This window comes from Gymnoscopelus microlampas, assembly GCF_963454915.1.
Source record: "Gymnoscopelus microlampas genome assembly, chromosome: 11".
Classification (NCBI taxonomy): domain Eukaryota; kingdom Metazoa; phylum Chordata; class Actinopteri; order Myctophiformes; family Myctophidae; genus Gymnoscopelus; species Gymnoscopelus microlampas.
In genome coordinates this window covers 25,559,817-25,584,687 of record NC_139948.1, presented here as the reverse complement: position 1 = coordinate 25,584,687, position 24,871 = coordinate 25,559,817, and the positions used below count along the sequence as shown (strand labels likewise).

Genomic DNA, 24,871 nt, shown 5'->3' with positions numbered 1-24,871 from the left:
TGGAATTGTAAGAGCCTAAATCAATAGTGTATCAGTATTCTGATATTAACCTGCGGGCCGCATTAAGTGAAGGTGGGGGCCGCATGTGGCCCCCGGGCCGCCAGTTGCCCATGTATGACCTAAAGGAAAATATAGGCCTACATGTGAGAGGAGGACTAGTACCCACACACCCTTTGGAGGGAAAACAAAAACCTTTATTAAAACTTCAGAAGCCCAATGGACTGGTCTATAAGAGCAGAGGAATCAGGCGGGAGACAAGGGATTAGTCCCAACCCCCTTCCAGGAGGAATGAGAGACCTGTTGAGTGAGACAATGATGTAACGTTGATCAGTGCAGGAGAAACAATGTATCAAACACTGAGTTTGAAGGGTGTCAAGCGCAGAGATTGGCCTCTATTGCTCATAGAAGAATTCTGAAATGGACACACAATGGTAGCCTACAGTAACTCATAGTTACTGAGCCACTGTCTATTCCTCGGTCCCTCCCAACACACACACACACACACACACAGTGTGCAGTGTAATTGCCCGGCGATGCAGAGACTGAGCGTTAGCACGGATAAAGCGATTTCACGGTCTGAATACGGACAAACAGACGGCATTGTCCTCTGCACGGACACACACACACACACACACACACACACACACACACAGCATGCCCGCCCACCACACACACACACGGGATAGATATACTGTATTTAGAGAGTAGGGTGCTAGATTACAACCACACACAGAGAGGAGATGGTATGTTGTTAGAAACAAAAGACCAGCATTGGTATACTGTATGGTGGAGCATAAAGGAAAACACAGCTAGTTAAATAACTTTTTGGGGGATTTATACTTTTGAGTCATCCAGGCATTTTCAATAACTCTGCCCATCCCACCAGACACATACACATACAGTCACACACACACACACACATATATACGCAAAACAAAAGGACACACGTATTCACTCACACAATCTTTTCAGATGTCAGGCACATGGCGGACTATATGACAAGACAAGCCAAACAGCTCCACCCACCCAATGGTGAGACAATCCTCCACCATTTGCATCCTCCCCCTCTCTCTCACTCTCCCTCCCTTTCACCCTCCCCCTCCTTCAGTCCCTCGACCATGTTCATGTTCTCCTTGCATTGATGACACTTGTGGAAGAGGGTTACTTTCCAGTTAACAACAATAAGCTAATAAGTTAGCAACAGTCTTTATGCCCCTTTCTCTTAATCATCATCTACAGTAATGTCAACTGATTCATTCCATTCATCGTACTGTTGCTCTGTCGTACTGTACGTCTGCATTCAGCCCTTCACTTTGCTCTTTCTTCCCGTCCATCGTTCTCTCGGATTTATTTATTTTCTCTCCGAGCCAACTTAGTTTTGTCCATGTTTGTTACTTTGTTTTGTTTTTTCCTCTTCCCCATACAATGGATGGGATGAGACAGTTTCTTCCTGGTCACATCCATGACTTCTCTCCCACCATCTTCAGACTTCTTCCTAACTTCCTGGACCACTGTGCTCCCCCATCCCTCTTATGCAACACTCGGCACACTCTACCCAGCTCATTAACACCATACAGTCTTCACCCCAATAGCCTACAGACATTTTTGCACGAATGCCCACTTAGCTCAGAGCAATAAGACAAGTTGGAGGGAGGGAGGGAATGAGGGGGAGAGAGAGAGAGAGAAAGAGAGAGAGAGAATAAGGTGCACCCACTGGAAGAATTTGGCATGGACCAACGGGTGAGGGACAGAGAGTGAGGGGATTTAAAAGTCCTCAGATCCCCTCCGAATACCAACGAGCCACAACACATGTGAGGAGAGAGAGGGGGGGGGCAGGGAGGAGGAGATGGTTGAGGGGAAAAGGAGGGTATAAGAAGGAAACAGGGGAGGGGAAGGGGGAGTTGGATTATTAAAGGTTGATTCAGCATCTGTTTCCTCAGCTGGCTTTCATCACGCTGACTGAATGAGATGTTACAAGTCTACAGTCTATAAACTACACAACACATACTAAATTATAACACAAATTACAGCACAAACTATTATACAATCTACACTACAACGCATATTATATTACCACATAAACTATAATAAAAACTGCTACACAAACAATCATGTAAACTACAACACAAACGACAATGTAAACTACTACACAATCTGGAATACAAATTGCAACACAAACTAATAGGACAACCGACAACAAACTACAAACGCAAACTATTGTACAAACAACAATGCAACAAAACAGACAAAAAATCTCAAACATCAAACAAACTACTAGGGATGTCCGATATTATCGGCCATTATTAGCATAAAAATTGATATCGGGAAAATATCGGTATCGGTTTTTGGAAAAAAAAAAAAAAATTTCTTTTGCTTTATAAATAAGTTACAGGAGTTCTTACTGTATATGGTGTGTGTGATATGAAATTTGAGCTTACCCTAATCACAATAATCCCCGCATATATCGGTATCGGTTGATATCGGTATCGGTAATTAAGAGTTGGACAATATCGGTATATCGGTTATCGGTAAAAAAGCCAATATCGGACAACCCTACAAACTACAGTAAACTTAATGGTTCAAAAGTTTCTTTTGTTAGTTATTTCAGCACAGAATTGCCAGTTCATTCAACTTCTTCACATTTATTGTGACAAGTAACTAAAACCTTATTAGAGTCAAGTATAGCAGAAAAGGAACAATTTGGACAATATTTTACCCCAATTAAGCAGTCCTATAAAACTCTACAGAAGATCTGGGAAGTTCCGCATGACTTCTTTTTCTTTGCCGTTATGGCTGGATTTTGAAAAGTTGGACACTTAATTAAATCTTCTCCAACTCTCTATACAATACTCACTCTTAACTCAGACACAGGCACGTCTGCGCACACACACACACACACACACACACACACACACACACACACACACACACACACACACACACACACACACACACACTAACTACTTATATTTTATCTTACAAGTGGAATTGTAATAATAATGGTTGGTTACCTGACAAAGTTTAGTAATGAAATATTGTTGACGGACAGAGATTTTGCCGTTATTCATATAACAATTAATCGTAAAGTATAATTTCTTTACGATGATAGTGACAGCCCTACTAATGAGTAGTGAGTGATTTCGGACACAGTGCTGGTTCATCAGTGGTCCATGGTACTATTGACTAGCACGTCCCAAGATTACAAGATTGTCAACATCGAGTTTTTGTGTTCAGTCAGTGTACAAACAATATTGACAGATGAATCACTTGCGTAATCTCCTTTGGGTGTATGATGCAAACGTGTAAATATTGTCAACACTGACATTTCAGAGACATTGAGATTCATTGCTGTTATTCTTTGTATTCTCAATACAACACAAGGAGACTATGCAACGATGGACTTGAACATATTAATACAATCATGAAACAGACTTTCATCTCTGACCTGAACTATTTTGTGCTTTTTCAATGCTTAGCTACAAAATGAACTGGACATATCATCTATTTCAGCTTGTCTACAGTTTGTCGAGCAGCACTTGACTGTGACATCATTTCACTGTGTCCAAAACAAACCTTGAACAAACAGCGTGTTTGCTCACTCAGACAGAAAGCCTTTCAAGCACATGACAACTGGAACAGATAAACACACATAAAGTTACATTGATATTAGCGGATGAGAGTACATCTGTGTGTGTGTGTGTGTGTGTGTGTGTGTGTGTGTGTGTGTGTGTGTGTGTGTGTGTGTGTGTGTGTGTGTGTGTGTGTGTGTGTGTAAGTGTGTGTGTGTGTGTGTGTGTGTGTGTTTGTAAATAGTAGCTTGTCCTCTGCCTGCTGAGTGGACGATACTACAGCTCCATGATCAAAGTTTAAGCATGATTCAGCACAAAAGTACACACACACACACACACACACACACACACACACACACACACACACACACACACACACACACACACACACACACACACACACACACACACACACACACACACACACACACACACACACACACACACACACACACACACACAAAAGCATTCCCTGAAATCAATCATGGTTAATTAATCATATTGTTCTAGATGTAATAACGTGCTACTGGATGGGTATATTGGTGTTCTACAGATAAAAACATTATACTATATATGTAGACTGTATCCAGACCTCAGCATAAAGATGTATCCAGACCTCACCATAAAGATGTTGTTAAAAGCTAACGCAGGAAGCCTGTCCATCCCTTCCCTACGACCCTGGCCATCCCTCCAAGACTCTTCTCCCTCTTAGCTCCCAAGCTGTGGAATGACCCCCCCCCCCCCCACCCTCAGTCAGGACTGCAGACTCACTCCCCATTTTCCGCCACATTCTTAAAACTCACCTCTTCAGACTCAACTCTACCCCCTAGCAGTCCTCATTCTTTGTGTCCCTCCTTCTTGCATACTTTTTTGATAGACGCTTGTTATGCTAGAGATGTATGCTGGTTGATTGTTCACGTTAAGTTATTTAGATAGATATATACCGCTTGCTTGACCACAAATGCTAAGAATGTTATTTAGACGGCATGTTTAGAAAGATGCTAGGATTGATGTTTACCTGGGGTCGGGTCCTAGTTACTTGGTAGCAATTTTCATTTACCCTGTTATTTGTTGACTAGAGTCCATGCCCTTTACTCTAATCTTGCACTTCGTAAGTCACTCTGGATAATCGTAAGAAAGCAAAATGGGAAAGAAAAGAGATGGGAGGGGTGGAATGAAAGACAGAAAACAGGAACTCCCTTCAGGTTTGGGAACTGGGAATGTGACTGAAAAAGAGAAAAGAAAAATATCACACCCTCCTAATGGGCAGAGCCACCGTTATTTATGAACTATTCAGTCAACAGTTTTAAACAGCCTGAAGAAACACAAAGGCCATCTCACCGAGATGTGCGTCTCAGATGTGTGTACGAGTGTGTGAGTGTGTGTTTGTGTGTATTCTACCATTAGTATGGAGGTCGTATTGTCTGACCTTTTCCACCTTCATACAGTTTGACAAAACAAAGACGTGATCTGTTTGTTTGTAAAAGACAGGTATTGTAACTGTATGCCAGATGCATTTTGTCAATTTGAGAAATAGACATTGTAAGGACCATTTCCTGTCCTTTTTTGGTTCAAAAAAATATTTTAGTGTTAGGCTTACAAATAGGAAAATATTCAGGTTGAGGTTAGCATTAGACATTTAGAGGTTAGAATTAGGTGCTGGGGTTAGAGTTTCCCCTATTTTAAACCTAGTTGTGAGGCGATGTCACACACCCAAAGAATAGCCGATCTACAAGCTCACAACGCATTACAGCGTGATCCGTTGTGAGCTTGTACATCAGCCATTTTCCAACTATTCTTCTACTGTTTTCAGCTATTTTCAATGTCATCCTAAAATGTTGATGTCCTCACAAGTATAGTAACACAAACGTGTGTGTGTGTGTGCGTGGTCCAGACAAAGGAGACGGTCCAACATGCTGAGCTGAGGACATTTAAAGTCCTCCCGTCTCCAAGCGGCTCTCATCCCAAGCCACTGCACTGGTTACCGTGGAAACGCACTCAAAAGCTGCCTTCATTAAAGACTAGACTCAGCAACAATGCTCTTACTCAACCAGTGCGCGAACACACGCACGCACACACACAGAGGGTTAAACCAGGGCAGCGCAACATGCATTCCACAACGGGAGACTGACTCCCCTCTGACACCCCAACCACCCCCATACAGGCTCTCTCAACACACACACACACACACACACACACACACACACACACACACACACACACACACACACACACACACACACACACACACACACACACACACACACACACACACACACACACACACACACACACACACACACACACACACACACACACACACCACATTGTCCCCTTCCCCTCCGCTGAGCCCCAGTCTGTGGTTCAAACAGAATCTCTCTTGGCGTAATATGACTCTGTCTTCATAAACATACTGAGGGAAAGACAGAGAGGAGAAGAAGACGAGTGTTTATGACAGAGGAGGGAACAAGGACGAGAGAGTGAAGATAGTACCATTGATTTAGTCTTGCACTCTCTGCTTGGAACAGGTCAACAAACAATATATCAGGATCACATACCCCGGCTCTCAACTCCTGAATTGCTTCTAGAACCCCCTCACACACACATATCTATCAACGTGTGTGAAAGCTCTAATCTCTAATAGAAGGACGATCACACTACAACTGACAGACGTGTGTGTGTGTGTGTGTGTGTGTGTGTGTGTGTGTGTGTGTCACTTGTGCTACTCACAGGTATGTAGGCAGGCACCTCTAGGTCAAGGCTGAACTGCCAAATGATATGGGATCATGGACGACTACATACAAACACATATTTACCCTGCGCACACGCACACACTTTCATGTCACTATATACTTTAGACACAGTTTAGTCTATCATGTCAAAATGTTTGCCACCTCTTCTCTTTCACACCTGGCCCTCAGCCTCCTCCACCCATCTGTTTCTCTCTCTCTCTCTACCCCCCCTCTCTCTCTCTCTGTGTGCAGTCGGTGCCTGGTACTACCAGTCTCTCGCTCTGAAAGCTGCAATTCAAAGAGCTGATTCTCTAGTCTACTGCATCAGCATAACTAAACACACACACACACACACACACATACGCGCAAGGAATGGTCTCTCACACACTAATTCACACTAAAACACTCTCAAACATGTTGAACATGCTCCGAATATATTTGTGCACACCATGCTGAAAGTTCACTGCTCTGGAATGAGCTTCACTAGATAAACAGACAACAGACAACTCCCTGGTACAGCACAGAAACACTGATCATCTGTGGTATAGCTAATGGGCCTATATGGAATTTCCATAATAATGTAATGCAGCAGCTAACCACTTAAATTCTCTATACTTCATTGTATATGTCAATAGCGAAAATTGCCCATCTATAAGGGCACAACAAGTCGCCTTGCAGTGTGTTGTGAGCTTGTAGATCAGCAAAACCCTTACTTTTCAGGAAATCCAATGTAGTTATTATGTAGTCATAAGCTCTTGTTAATACTTTTCATTGGTTCAATATTCATAAAACCCACACAAACTTTTCACTTAATTCGATTTTTTCTAAAAACTGCAAAAAAAATGGCTGATCTACAAGCTCGGAGATCTGCTATATTTGTAGTAGGGCATTAATTTACAAAAAAAAAAACACGTTTTGATGGAGATATGAGGCTTCTGACACTGACACACTTCATTTTACTAGTGTTAAGAGTTAAGACTGTAGATGTACTGTATGGTACTGTGCAGTAAGTGCTACACTCATTTTGATCGCATGATCAACCTACCCTGCTTGTACTGTTGTGTGATATTGACAAAGAATAAATAGTTTTGTTAGTTTCAGTTATATATTGTACTGTGATCTGTGCAAACACCAATATGTGCCCCAAATGTGTTAGGAGGAGCCTGCATAAAAATAATTGCAACAAATAAAGTCATTTGATTTGTAGGACTGAGATTCAGTACAGAATACTTTTTTAGAAACGCATCTCAAGCATCCCCCGCACCCCATCTATTACAAAATGACATCTAGTCTTCTATATAGATAGTTTGATATTATTGGGATTTTGATATATTTTTGTTGTATGTACAGTAGTTCTACAATAAAGCCAGTGTAACCTGCACAGAGACAACCCAAAACAAACCCAGAACCGCTGGAGATGATATCTACACAACTTCTGCACTTTCCAACTGAACCCATGTTATGTAAACCCAGACACACTGTAGATGGATCCTGTTAGCTTGTCCTCCTACCACAGCTCTTTCCTCTTACATTGACAAGTGACGGAGGCACCACTGCCAAGGAAACGACCATTGCTACCAGACAGAATGTCAGATTAACCAAACACTGTAATTTAGCTCAATTTCCATCAAACAATTATGGGCCATGTGTGTACAAAATACAGTTTTTTTTTTACTATTGTGAAATATGCTGAGTGTGTCTAATGCTGTGGCAGGACCCACACTAGAACTAAAATTAGGATGACAACAAGGATGGTTTTATGGAAGCAAAAACCAACCCCCACACACCCCACCCCAAGCACCGCAGCAACAAAAGGAAAACGCTGACTGATTTTACCTATGAACGACCGTTCAGAGAGAGAGAGAGAGAGAGAGAGAGAGAGAGCGAGAGAGAGAGAGAGAGATGAAAGTTACTGCAGTGCAGAGATGAAGTTGAGTCCACATAGCAGCACTTACCAGAGAGACAAACAGCACTGGAACAGAACAATTAATTACAGGGAGCAGATAATTGCTGGTACAAAGGAGAGACGTGCGGGCAAGGTGTTGATGCGCTCACACACGTGTGTGTGTGTGTGTGTGTGTGTGTGTGTGTGTGTGTGTGTGTGTGTGTGTGTGTGTGTGTGTGTGTGTGTGTGTGTGTGTGTGTGTGTGTGTGTGTGTGTGTGTGTGAGAGAGAGAGAGAGAGAGAGGAGAGAGAGATGGATAGAGGGCAGGGAAGATATAAATTATAATTAACACAGGATACACTTTGATGGCTCCTGACTTGGTACCGATGGCCATCAGCTGCAGTTTGGGGTCGTAGGCCAGAGCACTTGGCTGGTGGGGAAATCCATGCTCCACAGTCTGATGAGAGAGACAGAGACATGAACAAAGACAGAGTTAAAGAAAAAGCGACAGAGAATTTCAAGAAATGTTTGAAAAATGCAATAAAATGAATTTGTCACATACGATATTGGGGTGAAATATTGTGATGATTAATTTTGTCCCCATTGCCCAGCTCCTCTGTGTGTGTGTGTGTGTGTGTGTGTGTGTGTGTGTGTGTGTGTGTGTGTGTGTGTGTGTGTGTGTGTGTGTGTGTGTGTGTGTGTGTGTGTGTGTGTGTGTGTGTGTGTGTGTGTGTGTGTGTGTGCGTGCGTGCGTGCGTGCGTGCGTGCGTGCGTGCGTGCGTGCGTGCGTGCGTGCGTGCGTGCGTGCGTGCGTGCGTGCGTGCGTGCGTGCGTGCGTGCGTGCGTGTACAGAGACGGACTGTCGACTGTGCATTCAGCACGGCGTCTAAAAGGGAGGACACCCTTAATAAAGTTAACGCAAAGCTTTAAAAAGTAGTGATGGAAGGAGCATTGTTTAATTGCAACGTTCTGCAGGCCTTGTTAAATGGGATTAACAGAGTGTTAGGAGACAGCTGGGAAAATATTTATGTCTATAGGCATGAAAGAAAAGACAAACAAACGAATGAGGACAGAGGGAATTTATGGGAAATCTGGGTTAATATTAACATATATTATTCTAGGAGATTATTAGACAAGTTTAATTCAGTGTCTCTCCACCCAGATTTCACCAATCACCATGTCACTTGCGGTGAGAAGATATTGTTATGGACAGTGTTTATGCGTGTTGTTGACTGTGTTCGTGTCATAGGTGATCTTTTGGGCCAAATTCTGGACATCAAACCAGTTGACAGGGGATGGACTATGCCAAATTGGGTTACATAAGGTTAGGGTAAGTGTTAGGGTGGTAGATTGGTTGTGATTACGAGTATATGGAATGCAATGTCCCAAAAGGCCAAAACATTTGAAAAAGCAGAGTGTGTGTGTGAGCGCGGGCGTGCGTGCATGTTGTCCTGTGCTGCTGTCACTGTCCTGCGGACAGGCCATGGACTTTGTCAAATCCATATTATTAAGCACAACACAAGACCCACCCACACGTACCACTGGGGGACATTGCATTTGACTTACATACATTTGATAATGCCTTCATTCAATCCAGTCTGTTAACCATAACCGATCTAAACCTAAGATGTATTACCTTAACAGAAACATGCTTAAGCCTGACCTTATGAACTTCCGTAAAAACAAATCAGTGACACAAATTCTTTCACCAATTTGACATGCAGTCCCCAATCACATGGTTTAATGTCCAACAGTTGATGTCAAATGTGTCCTGGAAAACACTATTGTGCTCTTCTCTACACGACTAGTGAGGTTCAACTCCTCACACTAAAAATAATTGGCCCTCCCATGTGTTCTGAAAGTGAAAATATATAATTAATAGATATTCTGTATTTAATTCACTTCATTTGGATTCAGTTCAGAGACATTTAAGAATGTGTTCAAACATAATCATTATTTAAAAAGGTAGAGTATGTTTATATACCAAGCCTAAAATATTTGGGTTTATTCAAAAATATTATCAATGCCCCAGGATTCCTCCTGCCCTGTGATCCACTGCCCATGTTATATTTTCTCACTCCATGCCAAAAGTTCAGGGACCCCATCTGTTCAACTGTGATTGACACAGAATGCAGTCAGACAGCAGGTCAAGGCCAGTGGTTCTCGACTGGTTTTGGTTTGCCCTGGATGTCAAACAGAACTTGTTGTCACTGCATTTGCAGTAACACCGAAAACTGTATACATTGTCAATGAAATCAATTCACAACTGATATTAATACAGTACATTGACTGGTCCAGAGAAATACAATCTCACTTCCTACTAAAGCCTCCCATGCTAAACATGTATGCACTCGTGGTATCGTAAGGCACGCTTTTCTCAAAAGTGACCACCAAATGACATAGGTCAAAGTGTGGTCCAGGGACCCTCAGGGTTCCTTGGGGGGGTTCCAAATGGACCCTTACGGGTCTGTTATTCTGAGAGTTATGGGGGTGCTTTAAATTAAAACGTTTGAGAACCACTGGCTGGCATAGGTTATGCACAGTAGTAGATGATGTATGTTATATATTAGGCATCTAACGATTTATCGTAAATCAATTTAAATCGATTCAAACTGGTGACAATTTAAATCGATTTAATAAAAAATGGATCGCGATGCAAAAAAATAGCCAAAAAAAGAAGAAAATACAAGATCTTTGCAAAAGAATTGATTTAAAAAAAAGAGTTTTCAGTTATTTGCTACTGTATTGAAAAGCGGATAAGAGAAAACACAGTATTGTAAAAAAAAAAAAAAAAGAGAGAAAATACTGGATTTGTAAGAGAAATAAGAAAAATAATTTTTCGGCCATTTGTCTGGAAAATAATTTTGTGTTTAAATAAAATCTAAAACAATCATATCGTGAACCTAGTATCATGATTCGAATCGTATCGTGAGTTGAGTGAATCGTTACATGCCTATTATATATGCATACTTTGAGGTATAGTAACATTAGTCAAGGTGATAATATGTAGCTTACTGGACAGTGTTTTCAAACTAGTTTCACTGGCACTCGCTTCTTGTACCTCACACAGAACCATCACACCAGTGGGGTCTCCCCAGAGTAAAAGACAATCTCACATTTACATATAATGGCTTATTTCCAAGTTTAGTGGGGACTGGGGAGCCAACCTTGGAGAACATGAAACCTGAGACTCAAATTCAATGGAAATGCTTTCACCCCATGGCCCCTCATAAACAGACTGATTCTGGAACCTTTAGAAGAGTGGGCTCTTAAAACCAAAACCACAGCCAAGGGCAACCTCTACAAGTCTCCATGGCAGTGTTTCTCAATCAGTGGATTGACATCCAAGATACATTCTCACACAGGGTCTCGCGGGGATGGCAATTTACAGCAGAGGGGGGAACATTGTGTTATATTCTCTGAAACTGAAACACTGAGTTGTGACTGCCAGTCACACTTCCTGGCTGAGCAGCAGCATCAATTCACTGCCACTGCTCTCTGAACCAACTATATACCAGGGGTCTTCAACGTTTTTCAGGCCAAGAACCCCCTAGCCGAGGGAGAGATGAAGCAGGGACCCCCTCTATAATGTATAAATTGTGTTTCAATTTAACTTTTTTACTTGGTCTGCTCTTTTTTCTCTCTACACCTATACCTCTTTAAGTTCTCAGAAAAGGGATGCTATAGGGTTAAAGTGGTTAATGTAAAAAATATTTGGCGGCCCGCCCTGTAGGAACTCTGAGGACCCCCTAGGGGTCCCGGACCCCCTGTTGAAGACCCCTGATCTATACAGGACAGGCTGGACTGTTACAGGCAGAACATCCGCAGATGAATCATCATGCATCAGCAATTCTTAACACAAACCAGAACTAACAAAACAAAAACTGAGCAATATTCCATATGGGCAGCATCATGCGGCTCTGGTGAAGTTCTGAGCTACAAAATGTCCAAACCACTTAAAGTAATCCCAATAATCTGCACCCTAGATGATAATCCGTATTATCCACGATCGGGGTGTTCACTCTAAATTCGCAGTATTAGAGCTAGAGGACGGTGTCTGCATGTGCTTGGATGTTAGTTTGAAATCAAAGCTCCCATTAGGCTGCCTGGAACACTATTAACGCGCCGTGAAAGCAATTAAAAACCACACTAGATGCATTCCAGTCTCGCCTTCAGCCATGCGCCTTTAAAACCAGCATCATCTAAAAAATGCAACAAGAAAAAAGAAAAACACTATGGAAATCAGGACGACAGAGAGGGAGAGCAGAGAGGAGCGGTCGAGGGAGACCAGAGCTTCACACAACAAATTCCTGTAAATGTATCCATTTGTAACTCCGAGTGCACAACACATGTAACCAAATGGACCGTTACATGTAGCACACTCCCCCAAATTAAATTGTAGGAATGCTGCAGAGTCAACCTCACTCGGCTCAATAGAAAAATGTGCTGTTCCCCCAAAAAACTCGCCAGGGTTCTGGGTTGTAGTTTCTGAGGGACAAGGGAAGCATTCCCTGGTAGTCGCAGCAGCACAGACAGACAGACAGACAGACAGTGCGTTGGCGTTGTGTTGTAAATGTTTGTGCCGTTACTTCACCTTGTTGAAGGCGAACAGCTCCTGCTTGATCTTCTCTCGCTGCGGGTCGTTGCCCTGCCGACGAAACCTGAACTTCATCATCTTGAAGCTTCAAGCCCGGGCCGGAGGGGGGGAAAGGAATGGATAATAACACAATTCCAAAGGGGTTGAAGGGGTGCCGCTCGAGCAACGCTACCGAACTAGTCCATGCAGGCTCTGATATGAAAGCCAGGCTGGCTTGCAGCAGGGCAGAGGCTCCGCTCGTAGTGTTGCAGTTTATCGTACGGGGCTGCGGCTCTCTCTCTGTGTGTGTCTCCCTCTCTTGGCACTGTTTAGGTCGTGGGTAGTGTTGCCAGGTTTTGTGAGAGAAATAAGCAACCAGGTCTAGGAAAATAAGCCCAAAAGAAGCGAGCCCTTCTACGTTGAAAAGAGCTGATCTACAAGCTCACAACAACACGTTGCATTAAAGAAAATGTGAAAACTGTGGAACATTTTCGAAACATTTAACCAACATTTGTGTGGCATAAAATATTTTCAGATGGGGGTCCGTCCGTGGACAAATACATTAATTTGGGGGTCCTCAATATGAAAATGGTTGAGAACCACTGACTGATACAAACAACATTAGGAAGCAAGCCCAAAGAAGCAACTACACTTTAGAAACAAGCCCCAAAAAACACAACACGCAGCTACCAATTAAAAAAACAAACAAAAAAACAAGCCCAAAGTCCCTTGTAATAAGCGGACATGGCAACCCTGTTCGTGGGTTACACCACCGACCACCCCCGCCCCCCCTCCCCGGTTCACACGAACCCCGTTTGTGCTGCCCAATCAGCGAGAAGAAATCTGTGACCAATTATTCACGCACGCCCACAAGCCCCAGCGTTGTGGAATGCAATGCTCGGTTTATGGCACCGAGCGCGCCATTGAATCCTATTAGTGCGGCAGTGGTTCCCAAACTTTTTAGCTCAAGACCCAAAAGAGAAATTAGACGTTTGTCCGGTACCCAAACTAGTGTAAATAGCAGATTTACAAGCTCACAATACGACTCTTTGCGCCACGTTGTGAGCTTGTAGATCGGCTATTTTCAGTACTTCTTTAGCATTTGTTTTCTAATTTATGGATTTTTTTTTTCATGACATTTTGTGGGATTTTTTTTATTTTATGTTTTGACATTTACTCGTGACCCATAAAAATGTGTCCGCGATCCACACGGGTCCCGACCCAGTGTTTGGGAAGCAGTGTAAGTGAACATGGCTAAACGTGTGACTCAACTCCACCACCTCGGCACACCACGGAGGGAAACTGAACAGTCCCCTGAGATTTTGAAGACGGACCGCTGTAAAAGAAACGGACAAGTTTAACAGCCAATAGAAGTCGAGTATTTATAATTGGGCTACCAAGTGAACTTGATGGTATGCCCCCCTGATCTAGGACATCAGGCATCAATTAATATTCACAAACATATGTAATATACAAACTTTTATTATTTCCCACTGTACATTCTTCAAGTAAATTATCCCTATACATTATTTCCAAACAAAAATACATTCTGTTACAATTTGAAAATCATTGTAGTGCAAAGTATTCTTTCTTTCAAAGTCAGTGATGTGGCCTGAAAGTAAAAAAAGAAAGAAGGGGGCCCAAAGGGCAGGATGCAGTACACAAAATATAAAAATGATAGCAATTGTGCATTCACCTGCACCCCATGGATAATCAATTTATGCCAGTGGTCTCAAAGTGGTGTCCAGGGACCCCCAGGGTTCCTTGAGGGGACTCCAAATGAACCCTTTTACAGGTCTGCAACTCTGTGAGCGGACAAATGGAGTCAAATGAACCCTTATGAGTCCATTTGGTTCCATTTCTAGAATCTACACTCTCAGAGTTATGGAGGTCCTTGAAATATATATATTTTTAAAAAAGGTTTTAGAACCACTGATTCATGCCAATGTTATGACCTGTGGATGTCCTCTAGACACATAGCAGGAAGCAATGTGCTCTGGTTGCTCAACCACAGCAGCAGACAGACACTTCTAATCCTTGCATCCTGTGTCTGAATGCGGTTCATGTCTCTGCTACTACCACTCCCTTCCACCCGCTCACAACTGTTACATCTACACACTGTCAAATTTGACTGTGTACTGCAGCAGCAAAACATTCTTTTAAGACAACAGTATTCATGAGGTTTTGTCTATCCAGTCATTGATGATCAAATATGCATTTTATGCGATGCACTTTAGTACACTTATTGCTGTTTTTATTTGTATATTCGGCTTGAATTTACTGCAAATCACTTTTAAAAAACAATATGTACAAGGTTAAGATTCTTGGATTTTATAATGTTACGGCCAAGTAAAAAAATAAATATGAGAAACATTTATTCAAGTCTTCTCTTGTCAGTCTATAGTCCTCATTTTATGTCAACAGATTACAGTACCTGTGCCTTACAGTACCGCAGCATATCCACCCATTCAAACTGGGGGCACATGTACAGTTGACACAATATATAAGTCTCTATCAGAAATATTCTCATTTTTGAAATAGAGGTAGATAGTTCAATTGTGCAGCATCAAGTTGGAGGGTGTGTGTGTGGGGGGGGGGGGGGGGGGCTATAGCAGGGTGATTTCACTGGGTGGCAAGGTGAGTCTCTTCTCCCTGACTGACAGCATGTTCTCCATGTACATGGCAATGACCCGACACAGCTCCAGCCCCTGGACACACACACACACACACACACACACACACACACACACACACACACACACACACACACGGAAAATATAAACATACATAAATCCCATATTAATACAATTATATTTAGAAATTAATGCCATCTAATGTGCCATCAAACTGCACAAAGTGAGTTCAAAACGATTGCAATAAGGCTTATTTCTGCCTGTCTGTTGTTGTGTACTGTATGTATTATGTACTGTATCTATGTAATACTGTCCACACATTTTGTGTCCACCAGAGGGTGCTGAAATAGCCATAACAGTAGAAACACACAGTCAGCCCAAATCCTAAAAGCGATGAGACATGCAGCTCAACTACGGTATGCTCTCTTGCCTTGTTCTTGACAGGGGGAAAAAGAAAGAGCGAAAACAAGACACCTTTTCCAGCTTCTCACCTTTTCCAGCTACTGACCTGTGGGAGGCGCTACTGATCTCTACCTAACCAAACATCCTGCTGCATGAACAGCCTTTTCTCCACTGCACCACAGACTCTGAAGTCCTCTCACCAAGTCTCCCCCTACCTAACTTTCCTGCACCCACTGCATGTTTTTAATATGATGCCTGTTTGTCCATTGTCACTTACCAATGATTTATTGACTTTGTGTACCAAGAGCTGTTTATCATCTACGTACGCACGAACCCCCCCCCATACACACAAATACACAGTCTCGTATTTCTTCATCATATGTCGCAGAGTCGCATGCCGGACATAGCTGAATATACAAGCCCACCCCACCAACACAGCATCACAGACACGCACGCACGCACGCACGCACGCACGCACGCACGCACGCACACACACACACACACACACACACACACACACACACACACACACACACACACACACACACACACACACACAACCACATGAGCATAATGGCAGCATACCTGCTCTAGCTGTAGTTGTATGATGCGCTGGGACACCAGGTCTCCTATCATGATCTCTACGTAGGGGTAACTGGAACCTGAGGTGGGCCTCTGGGTACGAGTCGACTGGACGTCCTTCAGAGGGAAGCGCACCATGGCCTCCTGAAAACACACACACACACACCCGCACACGCGCGCAGAGAAGACAGTCAAATACATGAAACAATGAATGTAGGAAATACTTTGTTTAATTTTCCTTGCATTTGTGCTGATTGGTCCTACTGATCTAAGAACAGCATTAGAAGCATGGATGGACACCAAGCAGATGGTGGCCAGCAGTGTGTCCAGCAGATGGAGACAAACACTTTGTTTTGCTGAACTAACTCAAGGTTATATGTATCTGCATGTGTTCATACTGTCTTGTGTGTGCATAGTCTGCATACACAAGTATGCATGTTTTTTATAGACACGTGCGTGCGTGCGTGCGTGCGTGCGTGCGTGCGTGCGTGCGTGCGTGCGACATACATGAGTATCCTTGTTGAGGAAGTGCAGTCCATTCTGATTGACAGCCAGGATGCACGGGGCCTGGACAGAGGCGGAGCTAGAGCTCTGGATGTAGAAGAAGGAGGAGCCAAACATCGGGAAGGCACTGATCAGACCTGAAACAGACCCGGCATTAAAATCAAACCGCACATGAAAACCACAAACCGCACTAGCTTTAGTAATAGTAATAAAAGAAGACCGTATCTATGAAAATACATATTTGTGTTTATTAGAATTGATTGTTTTGCTTCCTCATTCTCATCTGCATTCTATTCTCATATTGAGTGGATCTCTTTTTTCGGCTTATATATTCGGAACAAGGTGCATATCGGAGCGGAGGTCACACATCTGTCTGTGTTACCAACCACATAAGCAGGTGTATTGTTACTGTACAGTTTTGTTTGCCCCGGAAGGCACCAATTGTCTAAATTCTACTTGACCGTACATGTGACCCGTGGGCATGATGGGGACATTTGAGATCCCATCTCCACATGTGCCAGGTAGACCGCCTTCAGAAGTATTTGGGACTTTGGGAGGTGGCCTGGCTCAACCAGTCACATTACGATGGAAGTCCTTGCTCTCCTTTTTTTTTTTTTTAAACGTTTTGTTTATTCGTTTTTGTTATTTTACATACTCATAGGTAGTACAGACACTTATTGAAGTAACTAAGCAAATAAACAGAGTATCTCCAAACAGTGAGAGTAAGATATAAACAACATCCAAACAAAACAAAACAAAAAACAGACAACACTCACAAAGAAAAAAAAAAAAAAAACAGACAGTCCTTGCTCTCCTTAAACACGTAAGCCCTATATACTTTGTTGTCCGACGGATAGAGATCTACAAGCTCACAGCGCACCACAATGTAACATGTTGTGAGCTTGTGCATCTGGCATTTTCACTGTTTTTCAAGATTCATTTGAAAATGTGAAATTTTCACCTATGAAATGCCCAAAATAGGGACGGAAGATTGAAATAGGTTAATCTTGTATGCACTTCACCCACACACACACACACACACACACACACACACACACACACACACACACACACACACACACACACACACACACACACACACACACAAAAACACACACAAATGCACATACGTAGGTGTGGTGTGAAGTCCTACCTAGGAACTGTGCGCGGGCCTGGTGTGGGGTGAGGGGCTGGACCTGTGGCATGTGCACAGTGATCACATTGAGCCACTGCTGAGATCCCATCATGCCATAGAACTGGGGAGGAATACACTCCTGCACTTCACGACTACAGCACACACACACACACACGCACACAAGCACACACACGCACACGCACACGCACACACACACACACACACACACACACACACACACACACACACACACAGAAAAAAACAGGAGAGAACAGAGAATCAGAAAGGTAGACACGTGTGTGTGTGTGTGTGTGTGTGTGTGTGTGTGTGTGTGTGTGTGTGTGTGTGTGTGTGCGTGCGTGCGTGCGTGCGTGCGTGCGTGCGTACAGGGTGGGCAGGTAGATGGTGTCCTTGGCACGGTGCTGTAAGGCAGCCAGTCTGGCCAGCTGCTGCAGCTGCTGATCACTGGCCTTTCCCTGAGGAATAACGGTCAACAAGGCCTTCAGGTAGTCTGGCAACACCTGGAACAGAGAGAGAGAGTAAAAAAATATCAATTTCACATTTTCCTCTCTCATGTCTCTTTCCCTCTATCACAGTGTCTCTCAGTCTGTGGGCCGGTGGTATTTGAGCCACGACCACCATTTGATGAGATTACAAGACTAATATTGTGTTGTGCTGTCATGCTCTGAGGAAGGCTAATAGCCGAAACGCGTAAGCGTTCACTTTATTGGTGTGCCAATAAAAAAGTGGAAATGTGAGTAATTTGTCCTCCATTTAATTGACATTTTTGGATGTGCTACCTTTTTGGATTTTTTTTTAAATTCCTTTTTTTAATATTGTGTTATCGTGATATGATTTTGTCCACAATTCCATGCTGTATTGATGTGGTACCATACAGTGGCGTGCACAGACATTTTGAGGGGCAGGTGCTCAAGTAAATTATACTTTTTTTTGTTTACTTGGTCTGCTCTTTTTTCCCTCTACACCTATACCTCTTTGCCAAAAATAGCCGATCTACAAGCCCTGTGAGCTTGTAGATCTGCTATTTGTGGCTAAAGTTCTCCTCAGAAAAGGGATGCTAGGTTTTGAGTGGTTATGGTAAAAAGAAAAATCATATCACATAAAGATTTGGCGGACCCCCTGTAGTAACTTTGAGGACCCCCTGTTGAAGACTCCTGCTGTAAACTGGGAAAAAAAAAACGTTTTTTTCTTCTTTTTTTCAAAAGGGCACTTCTGGTCAAGAGGGCAAAGGGCAGGTGCTCTAGCACCACCTAGAGTCTATCTGTGCACGTCCCTGGTACCATAGGAGAGATAACAGGCAAACGTTGATCAAAATAACTATTCTTTAATTAAGTAATGCAGATGTTTAACAATAATTGAACTCTTGAGAGCGTAAAATGATGGTTTCATTTTACTCTCTCAAGAGTTAAAGATCTACCTATTAAGGGTCCATTTTGTTACCAACTCTTGATCATTTAGCTGGGGACCACCTGGAACCATCTCAAGGACCACTGGTTGAGAAGCACTGCTCTACCTGGTTGTAGTGCATGGTGACGTAGAGTTCGTTGTCCAGATGGAGAGTCTGACTCCATATGACTCTCCTGAACCAGAGGCTGTAGTTGGCGTCGACTGGCTCCGCCTCCGTGGCGATGTCCAGAATGTACTCTCGCTTGTTCAAGGGACGAACATTCTGACCTGAACACAGACAGGGAGACACATATATGTATATGATCAGACATCTGAAGTCACCCATACCGACCATTGTTTGCAACATAAAACTGATCTCCTCTAACCACACCCACCAGCTATTTTAAAAAATATCTCAATTTTAGTCAACTTCTAATTGTAACATTAGTGTTAGCATTACACATTTTACTTCTCAGTCAGGACACTCCTGTCAATTGTTATTATTGCAAAGATGAGACGGTGTAATGAAAGGCAAAATGTGATGCTGAGCATGGAAGAAGATTTGTTTAAATGGACGACTAGCGATGGTGTCATACTGTAAATAGCTGATCTACGACCTCACAATGCGTAACATTCGCAATGCGCAGTGAGCTTGTAGATCGCCTTTTTTCAATGTGAGACACTGTGGTACGACAAAGACAAATTGGGCAAGTATGACATAAGAACAACATTACTGGCATGTAAATGTGGTCATTCGACATTTCTGTCCACAGTAAGTCATTATGAAGTACATTGAGACTTTAGGGACAGGTGTGGCGACAGAGCAGCTTTCTCTGACCTCGGTGTGTGACCACAAAGATGGCGTATTCATCCATGTGCTCCTGCCTCTGTAGACTCATTTCATAACACAACTCCTCAATGGCATCGAGAGCCACCTGAAACAAACACACACATATCACAAACCATCAACGTCATCAGCATCATTTTGGTCATCGCTGACACCCTTGTTATCTTCCTCATCATCATTATCATCATCATAATCCTGCGTGCGTGCGTGCGTGCGTGCGTGCACTCACAGAGCAGGTCTTGATTTTCAGGTGTCTCTCGATCCCTCCAGGCAACAGGAAGAGTTGTCTCTTGGAGCTCCGCCCAGCCTGCACAAAAACAACCAATCACAGAGCATGATCAAAGATAAGGAGGAGAAGGACACCAGTAACAGCAAACTGAAAAGAACACCGATTGGCTGAAGGATGTAGAACAGATGAGCTGTCATTGGATGACAGGCAGGCTGTAAAGTAAGTGGATTGGTTGAGAGAAAAGACTGACCAGCATAGCTTTGAGCTCCATACTGTTGGGGTATTCAACACGGCCGCCATATTGGAACGTCCTCCTCAGGTTCTGCTCACATGCCTTGGCAATGCCTGTCAATCAACAGCAGCGGCCAATCAACAAACATGCTGAGAATCAACAGATTTAAGATGACACTGATGGTATTGATCGATCGATTGACTGATTGATTGATTGATTGATTGATTGATTGATTGATTGATCCACTGCATGTGGATATTAGAGTATATTGTACCTTGGTACTGAACCCCAGGGCCAGCACACGCATCCTGTAGGAACCTCATCAGAAAAGGCTTCAAAACCTCAGAGCACCGATGGAACGCTGACAGGATGTACAGCAGCCTCCAGCCTCGCTGACAGCTGTCACTATAGACAATACACACACGACACACGACACACACACACACACACACACACACACACACACACACACACACACACACACACACACACACACACACACACACACGCACAGACAACAACAAATTCAATTGTCTCCATGGAAGTTAATAAAACACTTCAATACAAACACAATGTAGTGGGTTCTAAATTCTGGAAACTTAACATAAATATGAATAGTGCACCACTACAGTGTGTGTATGTGATTGTTTATATAACAGAGAACTCTCTTACGCCTTGGGGCTGGTGTTTGCCGTAACCTGCTTCATCACCTGGCAGTAAGCCTCATCCCTCATCAGACCATGGTCCGCACTCGACTGTAGGATTCACACACACACACACACACACACACACACACACACACACACACACACACACACACACACACACACACACACACACTATATAACACAAGTAAGACGCGCGAACGCGGGAAGCGAACCCACCGTTGTAGTAGTTATTGCCCGCCCCGACCCCCCCCAAAAAAATCATATTTATTTGACTGTATCTGGCTCTGTTTTTCTTAAAAGTGCAAATTAGTCATTTGGAATCCCATGTTACAGCATAGCTAGCTAGCAAGAAGAAATCTCAAACTGTCCTCAAATTAAGGCGTTTTCAACTTGCCATCCGGTCTGAAATATGCACAAATGACATGAAATTCTTAGATATCCCAATAGATGAAGTCGTGTAGATGCTTCCGCTGCGTTCGCAACTATGCTACAAAGTAAAAGCATTGCTCTTCCCACAAACAGTCATCTGTGTAGTAATGTTTGCCATGTGTTTTCTTTCTGAATTGTTTCTGTGAAGCCCTTTTGAAACTTTGGTCAAAAAAGGTGTTATATACTAAATAAGGAAGAATATCATTTCTAATGAGCTGCAGTCAGCTTCCACTTTTTGGATGGCCAGAACAACCGGATGTTGTTTTGAACAATTAGGCAGGATGCAGATTAATTTATTTACTTACAGTACAATTCCTTTAAGATTCTAAATGAGGAAAGACAAAGGTTAAGGGGAACAATACATACTGCAATGTGCTAAAACAGTGTATTTTCTTTTTCTGAGCTGGGTGACCTGCATTTGCAGTATCTCACCTGCATAGGTGAGATACTGCAAATCTCCTTATCAGCAGACAGTGTGGAGCTGTCCGCTCATCATCAGTGCTGAAATAGCTAGTAACATTCTATTCTGAGAGACATATATAGATATATACACACATAGTGTGTGTGTGTGTGTGTGTGTGTGTGTGTGTGTGTGTGTGTGTGTGTGTGTGTGTGTGTGTGTGTGTGTGTGTGTGTGTGTGTGTGTGTGTGTGTGTGTGTGTGTGTGTGTGTGTGTGTTGCTGGAAGTCATTTATTCCAAGGGGGGCTGGGCTGGGCGGGGGACTTACGCACAAATGTTTTTTAAAACATTTCTTTTGCGCTTTTTCCACCTTTTTCAGCAAATATTTAATTCCCCAAAGTTAAATACATCATTGTTTTAATATATATGTGTGTGTATAGACTTTAAAAAAATATATATATATATATATTAATTATTATTATTATTATTATTATTTTATTTTTTGCTTCCCACCGCCAGGGGGGCTGCAGCCCCCATAGCCGCCCCCCCTTCCCGCGCCACTGTGTGTGTGTGCGTGCGTGCGTGCGTGCGTGCGTGCGTGCGTGCGTGCGTGCGTGCGTGCGTGCGTGCGTGCGTGCGTGCGTGCGTGCGTGTGTGTGTGTGTGTGTGTGTGCGTGCGTGCGTGTAGTGCATGTGTGTGTTTGTGTTACCTTCAGCATAGAAGTCACAAGGTCCTGTTCAGTCTGTCCTTTCAGTGGGTAGTCTCCCATGAACCTCATTATGGCTGAACAACAACAACATGGTAAACATGAATATAAGCCCAAATCTTCATCACCTCTCTTCCACTGCACATCCATTCTTCCCTACATTCCTACCCCACCCTCCAAATATTCCCATTCTTCCATATATCCCTCTGAACTCTCTCTTTCCAGCCATCTCTCTCTCTCTCTCTCTCTCTCTCTCTCTCTCTCTCTCTCTCTCTCTCTCTCTCTCTCTCTCTCTCACCTAGGAAGATTTCCCCAGCCACTTTATTCATTCCATCATCAGAGAAGTCGATCAAAGACTCCGGGATTGGGGACTGTTAACAAAAGAAAGAAAGAAAGAATGACATTCAGAACGTGTTGTCAACACAATAACACCGGCAACGAGTCAACGACTCTCAGCTCAGCTCAACGACCTTCAGGATGATTAGACCCCTCCGCTTCGCGCCGGGATCTAATCATCCTGTCAGGGTTTTTTTCTCAACAATGACCGGCTCGCCGTCAATTATTCTTTGCTTATGTGGTATGCTCTCTTTCCAGTTGAGCCACTGGGGAATCCCATTAGATATATTTTATATTGTGTAATATACAGCATATTAAAAATGTATATAAAAAATGTATTATTCAAATGTTTTTATTGAATTTTCTAAGACGCACAAACACAACATTTAACAAACAACAAGACACTACAGACACTAGTACACAATAACAAAGGAAAACAGGTACACAAATCAACCAATAATTAATTGACCGAGAATGCAGACATTTTAGTGCTATAAAAAATGTATTAAATGTACCTTCGAATATTTAACCATCTCATCAGGGTCCCTGGTCTCCTTTCCCTTCTTTCCCTTCGAGTCACTGTGGAAAACAAACAGATCGAGACACAATACAAGCCGCAGTCACTTCTCTGTGGTTTACATCTATGATGAATTAATGTAGTAGGACATCAATGTCAGAAACAACACAACACAACGCAGTTTATGATGAGTTAATAATGCAGGTGGAAGAAAAAACAAACAGAGACACAATACAAGCCGCAGTAACGTATCTGTTGTTTAGGTATTAGTAAAAGTAGCTTTGCAATGAGTGAGTGCGTGTGTGCATGCATGCATTTGTGCGTGGATGCATGTGTGATTGTGGCGTGCGTGTGTCTGACCTTCTTTTCATCTGTGCCTCTCTGAAGTACTTCCTGGCAAACTCACTCATGTTGTACTGGCCACCCACAGGCAGGTCATCCAGGTCAACACTAACAGTGTCTGCATACATGTCACCAACCATCTAACACACACACGCACGCACGCACGCACGCACGCACGCACGCACGAACGCACGCGCACACACACACACACACACACACACACACACACACACACACACACACACACACACACACACACACACACAAACACATTTGCATAAAGAAAAACATAATAACAATAATAATAATGACAGAAGATGCCAAAAAAATAACCCATCACAGAAGATACGGTAGTGGTACCTAGTATACTACAAAATGATTTTAAATCTTTAGAACATATTCATCACCCAAACTGTGTCACTTTATCCTCACCCTGAGTCTGTGAACAATAACCTACATGTCATCTACCTATATCATTTATATTATGGCCACAGACTTTCATAATGCCCAGTGTCCCTATTCTGGGCATGTCATAATATGCAAAAATAGACAAACATTTGGCAAAATAATTAGAAAATAGCAGATCTAAAAGCTCACAATGTGTCATATTGTGATGCTTTGTGAGCATGTAGATCTGGTATTTTCTGTATTTGACTTATAATTTAGGATTTAAGTGGTTAAGAACTGCTGCCATAAGGTAAATGAATGGCAGCTTCTGGTTCTATACCTCTGTGGAGAG

General features: G+C 42.9%; 2 protein-coding genes across 2 annotated transcripts in view; both read right to left on the bottom strand.

Moving 5' to 3' along the window:
• The window catches only part of llgl1 (LLGL scribble cell polarity complex component 1), a 54,902-nt gene extending 41,854 nt beyond the window's left edge, over positions 1 to 13,048 (bottom strand). The window contains exons 1-2 of the mRNA XM_084070892.1: positions 12,781 to 13,048; positions 8,546 to 8,643 (exon numbers count right to left, since the gene is read on the bottom strand). Coding sequence (XP_083927018.1) covers positions 8,546 to 8,643; positions 12,781 to 12,861 — 179 coding nt within the window. The 5' untranslated portion in view covers positions 12,862 to 13,048. The remainder of the gene's footprint in view (positions 1 to 8,545; positions 8,644 to 12,780) is intronic.
• A 1,217-nt stretch (positions 13,049 to 14,265) lies between these two features.
• myo15aa (myosin XVAa) overlaps positions 14,266 to 24,871 on the bottom strand; it is a 60,518-nt gene continuing 49,912 nt past the window's right edge. The window contains exons 52-67 of the mRNA XM_084070682.1: positions 24,860 to 24,871; positions 24,151 to 24,272; positions 23,789 to 23,852; positions 23,236 to 23,308; positions 22,941 to 23,014; positions 21,406 to 21,488; positions 21,008 to 21,138; positions 20,752 to 20,846; positions 20,502 to 20,579; positions 20,264 to 20,360; positions 19,553 to 19,713; positions 18,406 to 18,539; positions 18,037 to 18,170; positions 16,887 to 17,020; positions 16,383 to 16,523; positions 14,266 to 15,470 (exon numbers count right to left, since the gene is read on the bottom strand). The exon at positions 24,860 to 24,871 is cut by the window's right edge and continues 191 nt beyond it. Coding sequence (XP_083926808.1) covers positions 15,369 to 15,470; positions 16,383 to 16,523; positions 16,887 to 17,020; positions 18,037 to 18,170; positions 18,406 to 18,539; positions 19,553 to 19,713; positions 20,264 to 20,360; positions 20,502 to 20,579; positions 20,752 to 20,846; positions 21,008 to 21,138; positions 21,406 to 21,488; positions 22,941 to 23,014; positions 23,236 to 23,308; positions 23,789 to 23,852; positions 24,151 to 24,272; positions 24,860 to 24,871 — 1,635 coding nt within the window. The 3' untranslated portion in view covers positions 14,266 to 15,368. The remainder of the gene's footprint in view (positions 15,471 to 16,382; positions 16,524 to 16,886; positions 17,021 to 18,036; positions 18,171 to 18,405; positions 18,540 to 19,552; positions 19,714 to 20,263; positions 20,361 to 20,501; positions 20,580 to 20,751; positions 20,847 to 21,007; positions 21,139 to 21,405; positions 21,489 to 22,940; positions 23,015 to 23,235; positions 23,309 to 23,788; positions 23,853 to 24,150; positions 24,273 to 24,859) is intronic.